General features: G+C 34.5%; 1 protein-coding gene across 1 annotated transcript in view; it reads left to right on the forward strand.

Moving 5' to 3' along the window:
* Positions 1-20,588, forward strand: part of DNAJC1 (DnaJ heat shock protein family (Hsp40) member C1) — a 206,333-nt gene that overhangs the window by 51,859 nt on the left and 133,886 nt on the right. Inside the window, exon 2 of the mRNA XM_072825413.1 lies at positions 20,356-20,457. Within this exon, the coding sequence (XP_072681514.1) occupies positions 20,356-20,457 (102 nt within the window). The remainder of the gene's footprint in view (positions 1-20,355; positions 20,458-20,588) is intronic.

Raw genomic sequence — 20,588 nt, forward strand, 5'->3', positions numbered from 1 at the left:
TAGGTCATGATCCCAGAGTCCTGGAATTGAGTCCTACGTCAGGCTCTCCGCTTACTGGGGAGCCTGCTTCTCCCTCTCCACAGTCCCCCTCCCAACAGCCGCTCAGTGCTTGCTCTCTCTAGTGTTGTCTCTCTCTCTCTCAAATAAATAAATAAAATCTTAAAAAAAAAATACTTGCCACTTATCCACAGCTTCATCCTCCACTCCTTTTCAAATTAGAGACTTTCTAGGAAATCAATGTTACTAAAACATTTAATTAATCTGGAAGAGTAGCTCAAAGAAATATTATCTGTCCAGTGAGAGGTCAGACTCCACCAGTTACATTGTAGGCAATATGTGTTTAAACCTTTGCTCACCTTTAAGTAGTTAAAAGTTTTAAAATCTAGATGTCAAAAAAAAAAAAATCTAGATGTCTATTCCAGTTTTTCTTTCGGTCTTTTCTGTCTACTACTTAAAAACAAACAAAAACAAAAAACAGAAATAAGATTCCTATTCCCGAAAGAGAAGTAAAATAATCCTAACCAGTTTAAGAATGAAGGTTCAATTTTTTCCCCTCATGTCACCCATGTATTAGAACCAGGAATAGATTGCTGAAGTGATTTCTGGATTTGCATATAGTTTTTTTTTTCATTCTCTACTTTTAACTGATTTGATAGATATAAAATCATTTCCAGATATAAAATGATATCCTATTCTGTTTTGAAGTATCCATGTTTCAAGAAGTGATTGTTTTCTAACACCAAACTAGATTAATCAGTCTTTTAACTTTTGGGGTTACCTTGGTAATTAGGAGAGTTAAGGAGTAATATAGTTCTATGGAATAATACATAGTATACTTTTAATCTGGTTTTGTCTTTGTGTGTGATTTTGCTTATTGACCAGTGTTTAGAACAAAGCTGATTTTGTCCAAATTTGCTTATAGTTTTGCTTAAGTAAGTGTTCATTGCAATAGCCTTTTTTTTTCTTACCTGTTCTTTCTTCCTAGGAACCAGCATTACTAAATTCTTCAATCTCATAGATACCTCTAGCATCCATTTGGTTTTACTTTGCTTCTCAGATCACATCAAATTCGCAAAGTCTTCTCTGTCTACATACCACTGAGACACATTGTCCTTGTCTTTTACAACCATTTTCTACTTCAATCACTGCCATAATCTCCCCAACCCATTCAGGCCATGTACTAATTCTTGGAAATACAGATGAAATAGAATTTAGAATTTAATAATCTATATTTGCTTTGTTTCTTTTGTAATCTCTGCAAAGGTGGATTTATTGCAAATCGATGAAAATTCAGTGTGCGAGTGACGTGTTGACAAATACACTAAAGTCAAATACTTTAGAGATTTTTTTCAGAGGTAAGAACTATCAGACACTTTCTAGAGCATAACGATCATGAAATAATCTATAAGAAGCTCTCAGGTAATAAAATGTCCCTGGGTGCCTGGGTGGCCCAGTCAGTTAAGCATCTGCCTTCAGTTTAGGTCATAATCCCAGGGTCCTGGGATTAATCCCTGCATCAGACTCCCTGCTCAGTGGGGAGCCTGCTTCTGCTTCACTCCACTTGTGCACGCTCTCTCTCTTTCTCTCTCAAATGAGTAAATTTTAAAAAATCTTTAATTAAAAATAAATAAATAAAATGCCCCTGAGGAAATCAGAGTCTTAAAATTGTTAGCTTCAGGAGCTGGTAAAATGTATATAAAAGATACATGGTAACAAAGTATACTATGATACCGATTTTCTTTTATTAATTGTTGATTTGCTTCTTAAATCAGAGAAATTAGACCTACCCTGCAGTAGGGAAAAGAAATTATTGCAAATCTTCTCTCTGATTATAGTCCTAACTAATCACAGAGCAAAGAGGAAGAATAAATTAGGGCTTTATCCTTTCATATAGTTGTATCTCTTGGAAGGCTACAAGTTTCTTCCTTTTTTTGTTTATTCATGATGAGGAAAGGGAGGAAGACCCGCATAATGCTATGGAATGAAGCCAGTTGGTGGCAACTTTTTGTTTAATTTGCATGTGATTGTTTGTTTTTCTTTGGAAAAGAAGTTGCTTAAATGCAGAGGTTATATATTTTATTTTCTATTGGATTGTTAGTATTTCTGGAAGCAGCTCATTTGTAGAGTCAGATCTACCAACGTAGTGTAAGAAATACAGTTTTCTGGGGGATCCCTGGGTGGCGCAGTGGTTTAGCGCCTGCCTTTGGCCCAGGGCGCGATTCTGGAGACCCGGGATCGAATCCCACGTCAGGCTCCCGGTGCATGGAGCCTGCTTCTCCCTCTGCCTGTGTCTCTGCCTCTCTCTCTCTCTCTCTGTGACTATCATAAATAAATAAAAATTTAAAAAAAAATACAGTTTTCTGAAGTAAAGTTTTTACTGAAATGTACAAATTCTTACATTCAGAAATATGCAAAAATCGTAAGTATTTAGTTGGATGAATTTTCACAACCACATCCCTTTGTGTAATGACCAAGGTCAGGAAATAGAATATTACCAGCACTTCAGAATGCCCCCACGTGTGCTCCCTCTTAATTACTCTCCTTCTAAGGACAGTCGTTTTCCTGCTTTATAGCACCATAAATTAGTTTTTTTCTTTAAAAATATGTATATACTCAGACTCATATAGTATATAGTCTGGTTGCTTGGCTTGTTTTGCTCGACATGCTCATGAAATTCATATTATTGTATAGAACAAAAGTTCCCTTGTGTTCATTGCTGCTTATATATTTCCACTGTATGAATGTACCTCAATTTATCTATCCATTCTACTATTGATGGATATTTAGTTTGTTTCCGATTTGGAGCTATTATGAACAGTTCATCTATAAACATTCTTGTACATGTCTTTTGATGAGCATATATATGCATTTCTGTTAGACAAGTACCTAGGAATGAAGTTGTTCGATCATAGGGTGAGTGTATATGCATCTCTAGTAGATACTGCCAGTTTTCAAATGATTATACTAGTTTATACTCCCTCTAGCTGTGCTGTGTGATGGTGTCATTGCTCTATATTTTAGTGACGACTTGGTGTTATCTTTTTTATAAAGAAAAGTCTTGTTAAAATTTTCATTTTACAAGATTAAAAACTTACCTTTTAATTTTGAACATTCTGGTAGGTATGTTGTGGTATCTCACTGTGGCTTTAATTTGCTTTTTTCCAGTGATAAATGGAATACTTTTTCATATGTTTGTTGGCCATTTGGATATAAAATATATAGATTGTAAAGCATTACCTATTTGTTTGTAATATTCTTACACAGGGAGAAAAGCTAGGAATTTGAATTTACTGATATTTTCTTCAGTGATTGTCTAGTATAATTTTGATTTTTTCTTAGGTCACTTCTAAAATTAATAAATTATCAGTTATTTTGCCTAAAAATAGAAATATGAAGAAACAATGTAGGAAAAGAGTTAAGTTAAAATGTAAACTTATCACAACATCAGATCTTCTTTTAAAGAACAGGTAGACAATTTACATACCATTAGGAATTCTATCTCCCCTCTATCAACCTGTCCATTTTTCCCCCTTAGTATGACTTTCCTAAGTACCTCTGATGAAGAGTTCAAAGCTAAAAGAACTCTTACCATCAGCTCTTTTACCCTCATTCCTGTTAATTCAAGCAAAGAATTCCACTCCCAACTTTTATTAGCAATGGCATTTATATATCGTCAAGATGTATATCATTTACATTCAGAGGCTTTCAGCTGCCCATTACCCGCCTACAAACTTACTGCTATATCTCTTCTCTCCTTCTTGCTGTTGGAGATGTCCCTGCTTTAAAAGCCAGTTTTTCTCTCATAATTTGAATTTTATCCTTCTCTCTGCCCCACCTGTCTGGAAGCATACTATCAATAATCCTATATTCACCTGTGTTTAAATTCTTCTCTCAAATGGATCCTTCTCAACAGCATAAAAAAGGAAAGAAAATTTATCTCAATCTCACATCTCTAAATTTTAGCAGATTTCTTGAATTTCTTCATTTCCTCTCTTCACACTCTCCTTATCCCACTCTGCCCTGGCATCTGTACCGAAAGAGTAGCCAAGGTCACCAGTGATCTTCAAAATCCAGTCAATATATTTCAGTACTCATTTTACTTAACAGTAGCAGGCAGTATTGATACTGCTAACCATTCTTTTATTCTTTTTTTAATAACTTTTTTTAAGATTATTTATTTATTTATTCATGAGAGACACACAGAGAGAGGCAAAGACATAGGTAGAGGGAGAAACAGGCTCCCTGTGGGGAGCCGGATGTGGGACTCCATCCCGGGACTCCAGGATCACACCCTGAGCCAAAGGCAGATGCTCAACTGCTGAGCCACCCAGGTGTCCCGCCATTCTTTTATTCTTGAAATAAAACTACATTCTTCTGATTTTCTATCTACCTCTGGTTCTCTGCCATTAATTATTTACATTTTTTTATATTTATTTAGGCTTTCATATCTTACAACTCCATGCTTTCTTCTTTAAGCATTGTTATTCATGGTTTGGTTTTTCTTCACATACCAACTAAATTTATATATCTAGCACAAACTACTTCTTTGAGCTTCAGTCCAGGGTATCCAGATTCCACTTGACTGTTTCAAAGGCACTGCCTGTGTGGCAAACTCTAGCCTTCTCTGCCCTTCCAATCCTCTTCCAGTATTCCCTCTTGCTACTAATGGTACCAGTATTCTTACTTGTGCAAGTCTGACACCTACAAGTCATCTATCATTTATGCCCTTAACTTCAATCTAATTTATCAACGGAAGTTCTAATAATATTTCTTACAGATTCTTCTTTCTCTTTCCCACACAAGTTACCCAAGATAAACTCCTTGCCTATTTCCTGTATCTCTTACTTAAATCACACTATAACTGCTCCAATTAGGAATCACGGTCAGAAAAAAAAAAAAAAAAAAAAAGGAATCACGGTCAGGAACCTTCCATAACCACTTAGCCACTGCCGCTTCTGCCAGCTCCAGAACTACGCCCCCCTCCTACAAGGAAGTGCCCAACATTCTCAAAGCTAGTGGTTAAATGCTAGGACCTTTACTAACACTATCAGAGAAAAACCTTTGATCTTGTTTGCCAGCAAAAGTGGCCTGTACCTCATTTCTGCATTCTGTATCAGAGTGCATCTGCTGGCCAAACCCAGCTCACTTCTTAGTTTTTTGTAATATGGGAATTTCTACCTCTAGAAATGCATTGCCAAGCAGTTTGCTGATAGAGCCACATGTGGCTAAATGCCAACCTGTCTCTGAAAGGGAATAAATGCAAAACTGCATTAGGTAAACAACAGATTTTAAATGTTCCCTGTATCATATCTAGAACTTGTCTGGGCTGAGCTTTCAGATGAGATCATTCAGCCCTACTGTTGAAAGGAAGGTTAAAGTTGATACGTGACCATTTTTGAGATCGAGAAACTGAGGTTTTAAGTGACCACTGAGGCACTCTCTGGTACATTTTGTCCACCTTTCCAAAGAACTAGCTTTTTTTCCTTTTTTGTTTCACTGCTTTCAGCTTTTATAATTATTCCTATTTTCTTTTGAGTATTTTGTTATTTTTTTTCTACTTTGTTAGGCTGGGCACTTAACTCGTTTATTTTCAGTTTGTCCTGTTAATAATAGCATTTTTAAAATAACAATAATAACATTTATAGTTGCATTTGTTTCCCTGTAAGTAGAGCTTTAGCCCTCAGAGGTTTTGGGGTTTTTTTCCTCAGAGGTTTTGATGTCATTATTTTCCTTTTATTAATTTCTAAGCAATTTGTATGTAATTTCAACTTTTAATTCTGCTTTCATAAATCCTTTTTTAAAAAGTCTGTAAGCAAAGAGTTTTTTTTGCTACTTTTGACACTGATATTTATTATTTTAAAATGTGAGCTCTAAAATCACTACTTTTTAGAATTAAGACTTTTCTTTTTGACCAAATTCATTATTGACTGTTTTGAATGATCTCTGAACTTAGACTTTGGTATGTTGTGCTGTTTATATATTTGTTTGTACATTTCTATCTATGTAAAGTATAAGCATCTTAAAGGTTTTAATTAAAATTCCTTGTAACTGCTTATTTTTCATTTACTCTGTCAAATTCTGTAAAAGACCTATCAAAGTTTTTGACCATTATTATGTTTATGAAGTTCTTATATTTAGGAGTTTTTGCTGTTATGTATATATGAGTTTTGGGCCATTTGAGTATTAAAGTTTATGACTATTTTAACTTTTCAATGGATTACATACCTTTTATCATTACCTATCACAACTCTTTGTGGTTAATTTCGACCTTAAATTCCCATTTATCTGGTAATAATGTCAACCCTTGTGCTTTACTTTTGTTTACTTTTGTCTTTGTTCATCTCCTTGTTTTCAGTCTTTTGGGTTTTGTTTTTAATCCAATTTAGTGATCATTTGTATTTTGATAAGCGGATTCAATATATGTTTATATTTACTGAGAAATTAACGTGTTTGATTTTATTCCTATTGTGTCTATAGTATTTATGATACGTTTTTGTTGTCTTTTACTTGCTGTTGGCTTGGCAAAATTTCTTTTTCTGTAATTGGAAATTTTCAGTGGCTACCATTCTCATCTTTAAAAATGATAATATCTATATTTCTCTAATGGAGCATCAAATAGCTTTTGCTTTACTACTTATCCTTTTTCTCTTTACTCTTCCTTTTTTTTGATTCTTGGCTGTTATTAGGTTGTCTCATGACATACCTCTTCTATTTCAAGAACACTTACTAAATACATGTAACAACCAATTATAATAGATTTAACTATATATTACACGATTTATTGCTTACCATTGTGATTTTTGGGGAGTTATTAATATTTAAAAATGTACACAAAAGTAGAATAATTTAATCTCCCATATACCTTCACTAAGATTTAACAGTTACCAATATTTGCCACATTATCCTTTTTTTCCTGAAATACTTAAAAATTAGTACCAGCTATTATGATCTGTTACTCATCTTTTAGACAAAGGCATTTTTAAAAATAATTATGATGTAATTATCTACTCAATAAAGTTAATAATTCTGGAATAGCCCCTAGAACCTAGTTCTTATTTAGATATTTCCAGTTGTTTCAGAATGCCTTTTCACCTTGGTTTTGTTTGAACCAGACACCAAACAAAGTCCATACTTTACAATTGGTTGTTCTGTGCCTCAAATCTCTTTAATATGGAACTGTCCTTCACACTTTTTTCACCTGCCATTGACTTGTTAAAAAGACCTTCTTTTAAAGAGGAATTAGTTGTAAAATGTAGTCTAAGATAATTAATCCGGTTACTAGAAATGATGATTCTGTTTTGTGAAGAGTTGATCTGGTGTTCCTGCCAAGTCAGTCCCCTAGTAATTAGATATCAAAAGTAGCTGTTTCTTGAAGGTACGATCTTTTTTTTTTTTTTTTAATCTGCGTTCTGGAGAATGCTTACTTTTTTAATTTTATGGGGAGAGCAGAGATCTGTCCAACTTAAATAAACATGTCATTAACCAAATTTATTTAGATACAATTTAAAAATGAGGGGCCGAATTCCTTTCTCTATACTAGAAATTATCTGATTTGTCAACAGATCATTTTTACTGACCTTGACTCTCAAAAAATAATAAGGTAAATATTCTGTATGAGCATTATTAATGAGGATTTCTATACAGGCAAACCTTTCATTGGTTCCTATATATGGTTTAATGCTAAGAAAAGTATTAAATCTATCCTCTTATATAAATTTCAGTAGATTTCTCTAAAGGCAATGACTTTACAGTGATTTATAACAGAAGAACCCAAAGCTTTCCCTTGCTTCTTTTGTAGATTAGCCATAGAAGCCCAGACTTAATATTTATCATGAAGAAAACTACTTTATTCTGTTATTTATGTATTTTGGCCATGGAAATCATTATTTATTTTTAAAACATTTTCCTTTTTCAAGTTATTTTGAATTTTACATACCTGTTATAAAATCCCATGGTCCTGAAATATGATGAATACATTTCTTTTGATTTTTTTTTTAAGATTTTATTTATTTATTCATGAGAGACACAGAACATCAGAGACATAGGCAGAGGGAGAAGCAGGCTCCCTGGAGGGGAGCCTGACTCAGGACTCCATCCCAGGACCCCGGGATCACGATCTGAGCCAAAGGCAGACGCTCAAACACTGAGCCACCCAGGTGTCCCATGATGAATACATTTCTTACTGTGTATGAATTTAAGTTACCAGCCTTATCCTCCCAGTCCATTGACCAGAGACACTTCTTTTCAATGTCTATTTAGTTCTTCTAGTGGTACATGCATTTGTGTGTAGGCATATGGTTTTTGTTTGTTTTGTTTGATGGCTTTTGGGGGGAACTAGATGGGGAGAATGGACTCTTTTGACTGATAAGTTTAAGTGCAAAAGCCAGAACAAAGAGGACAAAGTTATTATTAAGAGTTTATTTAGTTTGAGCTTTTAAGCAGTAATACCAAATGTGAAAATTACAAGTCAAAAGGATTATATGGAATTATTAACTTTGAGGCAGTTGGTCTTACGTAGTAATGCTACACAAATTAAGATACCTAGATGTCAACCAGAGTTTAAAATTCCTCAGTTTTGTGCCTAACTATACAGTTTGAGTAATTCTATTCTTTCTTCCTTGCTGAATCTGATACCAAATATGTTCTTCTCTTGGATTTAATATCCTTGAGGTTTTCCAAGACAACAGAAAGCTTTATTAAGAAGACTTTACTTGGATAAGGTCTTCTGATTTTTCCTTTGATTAAACTAGTCATGTGTTTTTCCACCACATGGCAGACCTAAAAAAATGTAGGTCTCACATATGCAGGATGAGCATAAATAAAATGAGCTTTAAATTATTGGCAATCCATTGATATAATTTAGAGGTTAACAAATTACAGTCCAGAAGCCAGCCACTACCTGTTTTTGAAAATGAAATTTTATTGAAACACCACCATACCCATTTGTTTATGTATTGTCTGTGATTGCTTTCTCACTAAAGTGATGTAGTTAAATAATTGCAGTCGAGACTCTATGGCCTGCAAAACCTCAAATATTTAGTATCTGACCTTTATATAAAAGGTTTGTCTATCTTTGATAGAAAGTAAAATAAGAGGGATGCCTCAGCGGTTGAGTGTCTGCCTTTGGCTCAGGGCATGATCCCGGAGTCCCGGGATCGAGTCCCTCATCAGGCTCCCTGCATGGAGCCTGCTTCTCCCTCTGCCTGTGTCCCTGCCTCTCTCTCTGTGTCTCTGTCATGAATAAATAAATAAAATCTTTAATAAAATAAAATAAATCTCAGGTTACCTAAGGAAGAGACTTCAGTGCTCTTTGTAAAACATTTATGAGGATAGAGGTTGTCCTTTTTGTTTACCTATCTCCTCAATACTTACACATAGTAGGTACTCAGTAAATGTCAAATCGATAAATAAAAAATCTCCAAATCCATTTTACTTTCCTCAGCTCTCTAGTCCGTGTGGTTTAAAGCACAAATACACCTGAAAGAAAGGAAAAAAAAAGAAGGAAGGAAGGAACCAAATAAACTTCAAGTCAGAATTCCCAAGTGTTGAAATGGTGACTTTCTAGCCTATATGTTGTAATAGTAATTTCATTTATCGAGCACTACTACCATGTGGTATAATTAGCACATCATTCATTTGCATCTAATTTAAATATCACAGGTGTTATAGCATTATCATCCCCATTTTACAGATGAAAATTTGTATTTAGAGAGAGCAGGTACTTTGTCCAAAATCACATAGCTTGTGAATAACTTAGTTATGTTCAAACTCATCGTCATCATAAACATTTTAATAAGTGGAAAGGGGCTAACTCTAATATGATCTAGAATATAAGTAAAATTTCTCTGTGGTCGCAATCTAACAGCCTTACCAGGTCTATATATAGTAAATTAAATGAGTACTTATTCTTTTACATTAATATGCCTGTCTCTAGAGTAGATCACAGGGAGCAAGCTATGCATTTTACACATCTCTGGGTTGAGCTGTATCCGATTATGAGTAATCCTGCTTTTCAGATTCCCAGAGATAACTGGCTCCATTTTGAAGTTTATAGCATATCTTACATTAGAAGATAAACATGGAGTAGCCATGGAATATGCAGAAAATAATCTTTAATTCTAGAAGAGATAACATAGGAAGTGAGACCAAATTTCTGGCAGAAAATTTTTGCCACTTACTACCTGTGTAACATTGGGCAGATTACTCAGCCTCAGTTTGAGAGCCCCAGTGTCCTCATTCAAATAGAGATAATAGTTATCACAAAGGGTTGTAGGAATCAAGGCGGTTAATAAGTGGCTAGAATAGCTAATACATAGCATGCAATAAAGATATTTCTGTATTCTTTCAACTTTTTAAAAGATAAAATTCATGAAACATAAGATTCACCATTTTAAAGTATACAGTTCAGTGATTTCCAGGATATTCACAATGTTGTGCAGTCATCATTTTCCAGAATATTTTCATCACCCCAACAGAAACTCTGTGTACATGAAGCAGTCACTCTCTCATTCCTCCTCCTTCTCAGTCTGTGGGAACTATTGATTTGTATTCTCTTTCAATGGATTTGTCCATTAAGTACAAATGTACAGCTAAAATGGAATCGTATAATATATGGCTTTTGTGTCTAGCTCTTTTTGCTTAGTATAGTGTTCTCAAGGTTTATTTGTGTTGTAGCATATATCAATACCTTATTCTTTTTTATGTCTGAATCATATTGATTGTATGTATAGACCTTTACCACATTTTGTCTATCCAGGCAGAGTTGGTGGACATTTGAGTTGTTTTCACTTTTTGGCTATTGTGAATAATACCGTTATGAACATTTGGGTACAAGTTTTTGATTAAACACCCCTTCTCATTCTTTTCAAGAAATATCTAGGAGTATAATAATTGGTCATATGGTAATTCTATCTTTATTTTTTTAAGGAACCACCAAACATTTGCTCAGTGGCTGCAAAGTTTTAAATTTTGATGAAGTGTAACTCTCTTTTGTTTCCTATTTGATTTACCTCTATGTTTTCTTCTAAGGGTCTTATCATTTTGACTCTTATGTTTAGGACTTTAATTCATTTCCAGTAATCTGTGTTTACAGTGTGAGGTAAGAGTTCAAGTTCAGTCTTTTGCATGTGTATATCCAGTTGTCCCACCATCATTTGTTGAAAAGACTATTCTCTCCCTATTGAATGATTTTGGCATCCTTGTTGAAAATCAGCTGACCATAGATGAGTAAGTTTATTTCTGGACTCTGAATTCTTTTATTGAGCTTTATGTCTATCTTTATGCCATGACCACACTGTCTTTTTTTTTTTTTTTTTAAGATTTTATTTATTTATTCATGAGAGACACAGAGAGAGAGAGAGAGGCAGAGACATAGGCAGAGGGAGAAGCAGGCTCCATGAAGGGGGCCTGATGTGGGACTTGATCCCGGGACTCCAGGATCACGCCCTGAGCCAAAGGCAGACTATCAACCACTGAACCACCCAGCCGTCCTGTGACCACACTGTCTTAATGAAATATAGTTTTATAGACAGTTTTGAAATCAAGACTTGAAAATTCTCCCATTTTGTTGTTTATTTTCAAGGTGTAGCTGTTCTGGGTCTCTGGCATTTCCCTATGAGTTTTAAGTTATGCATATACATATCTGCAAAATGCCAGGTAGGATTTTCATAGGGATTGTATTGAATCTGTAGATCAACTTGAGAAATATTAGCATCTTAACAATATTAAGTCTTCCCATCATGAAACGGATGTCTCTCCATTTCTTTCAGCAATATTTTATAATTCAGTGTACAAATGTTATACTTTTTTTGTTAAATTTAATCAGAAGTATTCTTAAGATTTTATTTATTTATTCATGAGAGACACAGAGAGACAGAAACATAGGCAGAGGTAGGCTTCCTGCAGGGAGCCTGATTTGGGACTTGATCCCAGGACCCCAGGATCATGATCTGAGACAAAGGCAGGCATTCAGCCACTGAGCCACCCAGCTGCCCCCATCAGTATTTTATTCTTTTTGATGCTATTGTAAAAGATTTGTCTTAATTTCATTTTCAGATTTTCTTATTGCTAGTGTATGGAAATACAATTGATTTTTAGATGTTGATCTGGTGTCCTACAACTTGTTAAATTTATTAGCTCTGACACTTGTTCTTTCTGCTTTAGTTTTTTTTTTTTAAGATTTTATTTTAAAATAATCTCTGTACCCAATGTGGAGTTTAAACTCACAACCCTGAGATCGAGAGTCACATCCTCTTCCAACTGAGCCAGCCTGGTGCCCTGTGCTTTAGGATTTTCAATGTATAGAATCATGTCATCTGTTAATGGAGATAGTATTAATTCTTCCATTCCAATTTAGGTGTCTTTTATTTCTTTATCTTGACTAGTTGCTCAGGCTAGACCTTCCAAAAAAGGTGAGAGCAGATGTCCCTCTCATTACTAATCTTGGGGGAAAACTTTCAGACTCCTACCCTTAAGTCTGAGATCAGCCGTAGGTTTTTCACAGATGCCCTTTATCAACTTGAGAAACTTCCCTTTCTTAGTGTTTGTTATCAAACAGTGTTGTATTTTACTATATGCTTTTTCCATCAATTGAAATGAGTATGTGATTTTTGTCCTTAATTTTATTGATATGATATATAATATTTTCTTACACTGATCCACCGTTGCATCATGGTATATAATCCTTTTTATGTGCTGCTGAATTTGGATTACTACAGCTTTGTTGAGGAATTTTATATCAATAATCATATGGGATATTGGTCTATAGTTTTCTTTTTTGTGGCATTTGTCTGGCTTTTGGTTATTAGGGTCCCATAGGATGAGTTAGGAAGCGTCTTCCTCTATTTTTTGGAAAAGTTTGTAGAGAACTAGTGGTTTCTTTGAACGTTTACTATAATTCACTAGTGAAGTCATCTGGGTTTGAGGTTTGGGGGGCTTTTCTTTGTTCGATGTTGAGTTTTTTTCATTTAGGTTTTTATTTTAATGGATCAATTGCTTTGGTATTATAAGTATCTTGTTTTTCTATTCTTTAGTCAATTTGTGTGTTTCTAGGAATTTGTCTATTTCTACTTTTCTATTTGCTTGGCAAACAATTACGCATAGTATTTTTTTTTATTTTATTATTCATGAGAGACAGAGAGAGAGAGAGAGAGGCGCAGAGACACAGGCAGAGGGAAAATCAGGCTCCATGCAGGGAGCCTGAAGTGGGACTTGATCCTGGGTCTCCAGGATCAGGCCCTGGGCTGAAGATGGCGCTAAACTGCTGAGCCACCCCGGCTGCCCCGCATAGTATTTTTTTACAGTTGTTTTTATTTCTGTAAAATTGGGAATGATGTCCCCACTTCTATTCCTGATTTTAGCAACTTGAATCCCCTCTCTCACTCCTACCCTAGTAGAGGTTTATCAATTTTGTTGACATTTTCAGAGAACCAATTTTTGGTTTTATGGAGTCTCTGTTGTTCTGTTCTCTATTTCACTTAGATAAGTACTTTTTAATTTTTATAGCGATTTCTTTCTTTATACAGAATTGAATATCATGATTCAATTTAGTTCTTGCTTAATCCTTAGTCATGTTAAGTTAAAAAAAAATGGTTATAATTATTTACATTAATGAATTAAAACTTCCCAGAATGCATAAATCCAAAAGGAAATGATATCATCCTGTAATTTAATGACCTTTTCTTATTTCAGTCTTAATCTAAGCAGTGTCATTGGAAAAAAATTCTCCAGAGCTTTTAAGTTTTATTTCAAGAGCACAGTTTTCAAATTTGTTTCAACTTACGCTGTGTCCTAAAATCTGGCCTATTCTGGAGAATGTTCTATGTGTATTTTGCTAGTATTGAGAGGCATGTTCTATGGATATCTATTAGGTAGGTCCAGTTGGTTTAACAGTATAAACTGTAAATCAAGTCTTCTGTTTCTTGGTAATGTTCTGCCTAATTTCTCTAAGCATTATTAAAACTAGAGTGTTGAAGTTTCTATTATCACTGTACACCTATTATAATATTACTGTACAAGTGATCTATTTCTCCCTTTAATTCTGTTAAGTCTTCACTTTATGTGTTTTGGAGCTCTGTTATTAGGCGCATATATGTTTATAATTTTTATATCCTTTTGATGCATGCACCTTTTGTCATTATGTATGTTCTTTTTTGACTCTTGTAACAATTTTTGTCTTAGAGTCCATTTTGCATGGTATTAATATAGCCATCCCAGCTCTCTTTTGATTACTGTTTGCATTGATTAAATGACCACCCACCAAAAAAAAAAAAAAAAAAAAAAAAACACTTACACACTTTTAATCACTTTGGTTCTAAAATGAGTCACTTGTAGAGACCATATAGTTGGAGCATGTTTGTTTGTAACCTATTTTGCTAGTTTCTGCCTTTTACTTGGAGAATTTAATCTATTTTTAAAAATATTTATTTTAGAAAGAGAGCAAAACAGGGGTGAGGGACAGAAGGGGAGGAGGAAGGATAAGCAGACTCTGTGCCGAGCATGGAGCCTGACACAGGGCTTGATCTCATGACCCTGAGATCATGACCTGAGCTGAAATCAAGAGTCAGCCACTTAACTGACTGAGCCACCTAGGCAGCCTAATCCATTTATATTTTAAGTAATTACTGATAAGAAAAGACTTACTTTTGACACTTTGTTGTTTGTTTTTTATATGTTTTGTATCTTCTCTTTACCTCATTCATCCTTTACTGCCTTTTTTTTTTTTAAGATTTTATTCATTCATGAGAGACACAGGGAGAGAAAGAGAGGCAGAGACACAGGCAGAGGGAGAAGCAGGCTCCATGCAGGGCACCCGATGTGGGACTTGATCCTGGGACTCCAGGATCACGTCCTGGGCCCAAGGCAGGGGCTAAACCGCTGAGCCACCCAGGGATCCCTTTACTGCCTTTTTTTGTGTTAGTTTTTTTTTTTTCTAATGTACCATTTGATCCACTTTTTGTTTCTTTTGCTATAGATCTTTATTTTCTTTCTGTTTTCCATGGGGATTACAATTAACCCATTAATTTATAGGAATCTAGTTTGAATTAATACCTATTTAGTTTAAATCATATTTAAAAATTTGTCTTTACAAAGCCTGTTCTTATTCCTTATGTAGTTATTGACACAGATTACATCTTTATACATGTATACCCATAGACATAGATTTATATTATTGTTTTATTTAACATACGTTTATAATTATTGTTTAAATAGTTGTCCTTTAAATGGTATAGAAAAAAGTTGAATTATTAACCAAAAATATACAAATGTTGATTTTTGTATTTATCTGTATATTATCAGTGTTTATTTCTTCATATAGATTTGAGTTACTGTCTAGTATTTTTTTCTTTCACTCTGTAGCGTTTCTTATAGAGCAGAGCAAATCTACTAGTAATGAATTCTAGGTTTTGTTTAACTAGAATATTTTTATTTCTCTTTCATTTTTGAGGGATAGTTTTGTTAGATATACAATTCTTTTTTTTTTTTTTTTTTTTTTACAATTCTTGAATAAAAGTTTTTCTTAGTATTTAGTACTTTAATTATGTCATTCCTCTTCCTTCTGGCCTCCATGGTTTCTTCTCTTGCTGCTTTCAGGATTCTCTTTCTTGGTCTTTGTGTTGGAACAATTTGATTATGTTTCAAGGTGTGCCTCTCTTTGAGTTGATCCTACTTAGGGATGTTGAGATTCTTGGATGCATATATTTATGTATTGCATCAAATTTTGGCTATTATCAGGCATTTTTCTTCAAAAACAAATATTCCTGTCATTTTTTCCCTTCTTGCCCTAGGACTCTCATTTCGTGTAGGTTGGAACTCTGTGGTTTCGCACAGGTCTCTTAAGCTCTGGTTTTTTTTGTTGTTGTTGTTTGTTTGTTTGTTTGTTTGTTTATTCTTTCTGTTCCTCATATTGGATAATCTCAACTTGACCTGTGTTCAGATTCTTTCTTCTCAGTTTTTGAGTCCCTCTAGTGAATTTTTATTTTTAGATACCATATTTTTCAAGTCCAGAATTTCCTTTGGTTTTAAAATTTCTGTCTCTTTGTTGATATTTCAGCATGATAAGACATTACTCTCATACATTAGTTCTTTGTATGTGCTCTTGAGCATATTTAAAATAGTTGACTTAAAGTCTTTAGTAAGTTCAATGTCTAGGCTTCCTCAAGGACAATTTCTATTAATTTATTTTTTCCCCATACTTTCTTGTTTCTTAGCATGCTTCACAATTTTTAATGAATACTAGACTAATCAAGTTCTCCCACCCCACTAGGGATTTTTTTTATTTGTTTTTGTTTTTTGCTGCTTATGGTTTTGTCTGGTGACTTTTTCGAACCAATTTTGTAAAGTGTATATTCTTTGTTGTGTGTATCCACTGACATTTCTGTTTGATATGCATAGTGGTCAGCTTATGATTGAACAGATTTCCTTAAAGGCTTGGAACCAGGGGAAGAAAACCTTAGTCTTTGCCAATGGGTTCTGTGTATATGTTGCAGCATGCCTACAACACTCAGCTAGGTTTACAGCTCTCTCATAGCCTTCACTTTCTGCTATATTCAGGCTAAAGATCAGTCAGAAGTGAGAATTAAGGGCCTTTACAGGTCTTTCTGAGTATGTACTCCACCTTGGGCATGCATATGGTCTTCTGGCTTCCAAGGAATATGTGGGAGCTTTTCAAAGTTCATATTCCTCAAAGCATCTCACTAGTTTTTCCTCCCAAGCTTTTTGATGTTTCTGTTGTATGGCCCAACTGCTATCCCTTGCCCCATTTGGCACTGGCTAATAAATTTCCCTTTAAATATTTTTAACAAATGTCCTAGATAATTAGTTGCCTCTCTGCCTTGGGAGAGTACTGAGTTTGGTAAAATAAAGGTAAACCCTTTACACAATCCATTAGGGGACCAACAGACAGACCAAACAAACAGCCACAGTTCTTTAAGAACTTTGCTTTTCCTTCAGCGCTAGGAACCCACACCAAGAACTCAGATTGGTGTCTTTAAGACCCTAACTGAGAATCAGCTGCCTTTCTCTTGATTAACTAATTGCGTGGTTTGAGAAATTTACATAGTTTGGATTGGGTTGATTCTTTCTGTTTTTGCTAGATTATTTGCTGTTTCTAGGCAGGGACAGGCCCTTGGAGCCTGTCCCTATTCTGCTATTTTTGCTGACACCTCATTGCATTGTTTTAATTTTTTTTTAAGGTTTTATTTATTTATTCATAAGAGACAGACAGGGGGCGGGGTGCAGAGACATAGGCAGAGGGAAAAGCAGAAGCGAGACGTGGGACTTGATCCTGGGTCTCCAGGATCATGCCCTGGGCTGAAGGCAGCGCTAAACCGCTGAGCCATTTTGGCTGCCCGTGTTGTTTTAATTTTGACAAATATATGTTACTTTCATAATTGGGTTTGGGGTGCTTTTTTGTTTATTTTTTGGGTTTTTTTTTTTTTTTTTTTGCTTGTTTAGAATGACCATATGTATCTTCTTTACAGAGGTCGTTCAAATATTAAGATAATTTATGTCCCAAGTTGCCAAGGAACTTTTAGAAAGAACATTTAGAAAGAGAAGAATTCTGGCAATTGAACCCTGTAGATCTGATGTCAACAGTGTTAAAGATAGGCAATTCACCCACAGCCCTATCAAAAACTTTTCTCTGCATGTCAGAGAAATAAAAGGCTCATCTAGTGAGTATGGGAGGTAAATGTTCTAACATTCAGGTCTCTTGTAGAAATATGATATAAAATGTTAGAAAAGGGGACACATGGGTGGCTCAGCGATTGAGCATCTGCCTTCACCTCAGGACATGATCCCAATCCGGGGATCAAGTCTCACATCAGGCTCTCTGTGAGGAGCCTGCTCTCCCTCTGCCTATGTCTTTGCCTCTCTTCTCTGTATCTCATGAATAAAAAATGTTATAAAAGTTAATATATATCAAGGTCTTTAACCTTTAAAATTTCACTTGAACATTCACATTGTAGTTTTCCATATGGTTTATCAGATTAACATAAATACAATTGTTCTCACTGCCTTCCCAAAGCTGTTGCCTCTTGTGAAGTGACTCAATCCAAATCTACTAACTGAATCTTAAAAGCTAACAGGGATCCCTGATTCTGATGCAACATTTTTGGGGTTTGAATTCTATGTTCATCTATTTACCAACAGGATGAACTTGAGCAAGTTATTTAACCTCTCTTTGCCTCACTTGCTGTATCAGCAAAATGGGCCTAATAACTATACTTACCTCATAGCTTTGTTATGAGGCTAAAATATGGTTCTTTGAGTACTTTACTAAAATTAAATACATATATAAGCTAGTTTGAGGTGAAGCTTATCTAGAGTATGTCTTTTAGATAGGGTAATTCTCAAGGTTTTTAGTTCTGTATACTTAGAGTGGATCTAATTGGTGAAATAACCGTATTGGGCATATTCTCAAGAGGAAAAAGGTAATATTTATGTGTAGCCTAAGATGCTCATTCTTTAGTCAGGAGAGAATTGTCTGTATCTACAGCTGGGTGCAAAACAAAAACATGAGGTTGGGGAACAGCATCCTAATGTGTAATGATCTGGGGAACCAGGAGGATGGGCCAAGATAGTGGGAGATAAAACTAAAAAGATTGGAAAAGACAGATGATGAAGGCACTTGGGAGTTACTGAAGGGTTTGAAATAAGAGAGCCATCTGGCTACATTTATATTTAGGGCACATATTGTGGCAGAAAAATGGAGAATTAGAATCAGCATGGCAAGACTGGAAGGGAAATGCCTTACATCACTATTATTTTTATTTTTAAGTAAGTCATAGGTATTGCATAACACACATGCATTAATCTTGTACCACAAGAAAACACATAAGCTTTATTTTGTGAAAAATCTACTTTAGGAATTTTTCCATGATATAGTCCTAATTGAGTAAAATCCAAAATTAAAATCCCAATTGAGAACAGTTATTCATTTGACACTTGACCTCTTCACTCAACAAAATCTCCATCACAGATTTTCAGTAAATAATCATCCTTTTCTACTGCATGTTACCTATTAAGTATAGGGAACCCATCAATTCTACCTAGCAAATTAGAATGAAATTTTAACCATATTACCTGAAAAATTTACTCTGCTAACTTTATATCTTCTCAGTCCTCTGTAAGTTACAAAAATATTCACTCCTAAGTTGACATTTTTAACTAGAATGACACCCTGGAGCAGTAAGCCCCAGAAAATTGATAATGAAAATAATGGTTCATAAAGGAAAGCTTGAGAGACAAATTATAGTCTCACTTTGCTTCTCTTCAGCTCTATTTCTTTAACAACTATTTAGTCCCAAGTACACAGATTTTTGTTCTGCTTTGGTTTGGTTTGGGTGTTTTAGTCATTTGAACTTTACCAATTAAGTAGTTCTCAGAGTTAATTGGACAAATTTTTGGTTATAAAACAAAATTTAATAAACAGTTTTATTTTGTACCACTCTGAATATGCTACTTATTGGAATAATTTTTTAACTTACTGGAGATAAAGTTTTAAACCCAATTTGACATCGTGTTCTTTGTTATTGTTATATATCTTATGCTGGCTGTGTAAAACCATGTTTTCTGGATTTATCTGTACACACAGGATTACATAGAATGTAATTTTAACCTCCACTTAATCCAACGTACTGTTACTGAACTATTGTAACTTTTTAAAGATATTTAAACTATATTAATAATATATAAATAGTGGGCAAATTTAATTCTGCAAACTAGACTGTGGAAACCGGACACCACTGAAAACACCCTTGGAAGTACTAAGAAAATGTTAAGTACAACATACACAACTATTTCTAATTATAGTTATTTTGGATAAATGCAAATGTAACTGCCTTCAAATAAGCATACTTTTGACATGGGAAATTGAGATCCATAGATTGTGGCTCAGTGGTAAATTCAATATAAATAACAATGAAGAAACCACATATGGTAAGCCTGGGATTCAGAAATTGGCTTCACGATTCTCAAATAAATAAAGACCTTCTTTGAAGGCACATGGATGTATTAATTTTTAATTTGTTTCTTTTTGATCTCTTAATTACTGAAAAAGATTTATTGGTTAATTTTAGGAAGGCAAGTGTTTGAAAAGTTTTGCCAAATACTGTCTTCTTTAAATGACTGTATGGTAATGAAAAGTTAAGAGGAGAGCCAAATTAGATTGAATAATTGTTCAGTCATGTGGGTCAGGCTAGTTGCATAGCCTGGTTGTTAGACTGATTGCTCAAATTACATTGCCTGGGGTCCTGCACTTGGTTGGCTGTCTTCTCAGATCTTAACAAGGTTCTGGGAATTTCTTTTTCTGACAACGTTTGCTTTGTGTTTTTCCCCTCCCCCTACCACCTCCAGGATGCTTCATCTGCAGACATTAGAAAAGCATATCGTAAGCTTTCACTGACTTTGCATCCAGACAAGAATAAAGATGAAAATGCAGAAACTCAATTTAGACAAGTAAGTGAAGTGTGCTGTTATTATATATACTTTGTAACAAATTTATAAATAAATGTTTTCTAGTAGAAACAGTAACTTATATGTAGAATATTTGTTTGAAAGTGAGCTTGTACTTTTGAAATATTATGTCA

Source organism: Canis lupus, chromosome 5, assembly GCF_048164855.1.
Source record: "Canis lupus baileyi chromosome 5, mCanLup2.hap1, whole genome shotgun sequence".
NCBI classification, from domain to species: domain Eukaryota; kingdom Metazoa; phylum Chordata; class Mammalia; order Carnivora; family Canidae; genus Canis; species Canis lupus.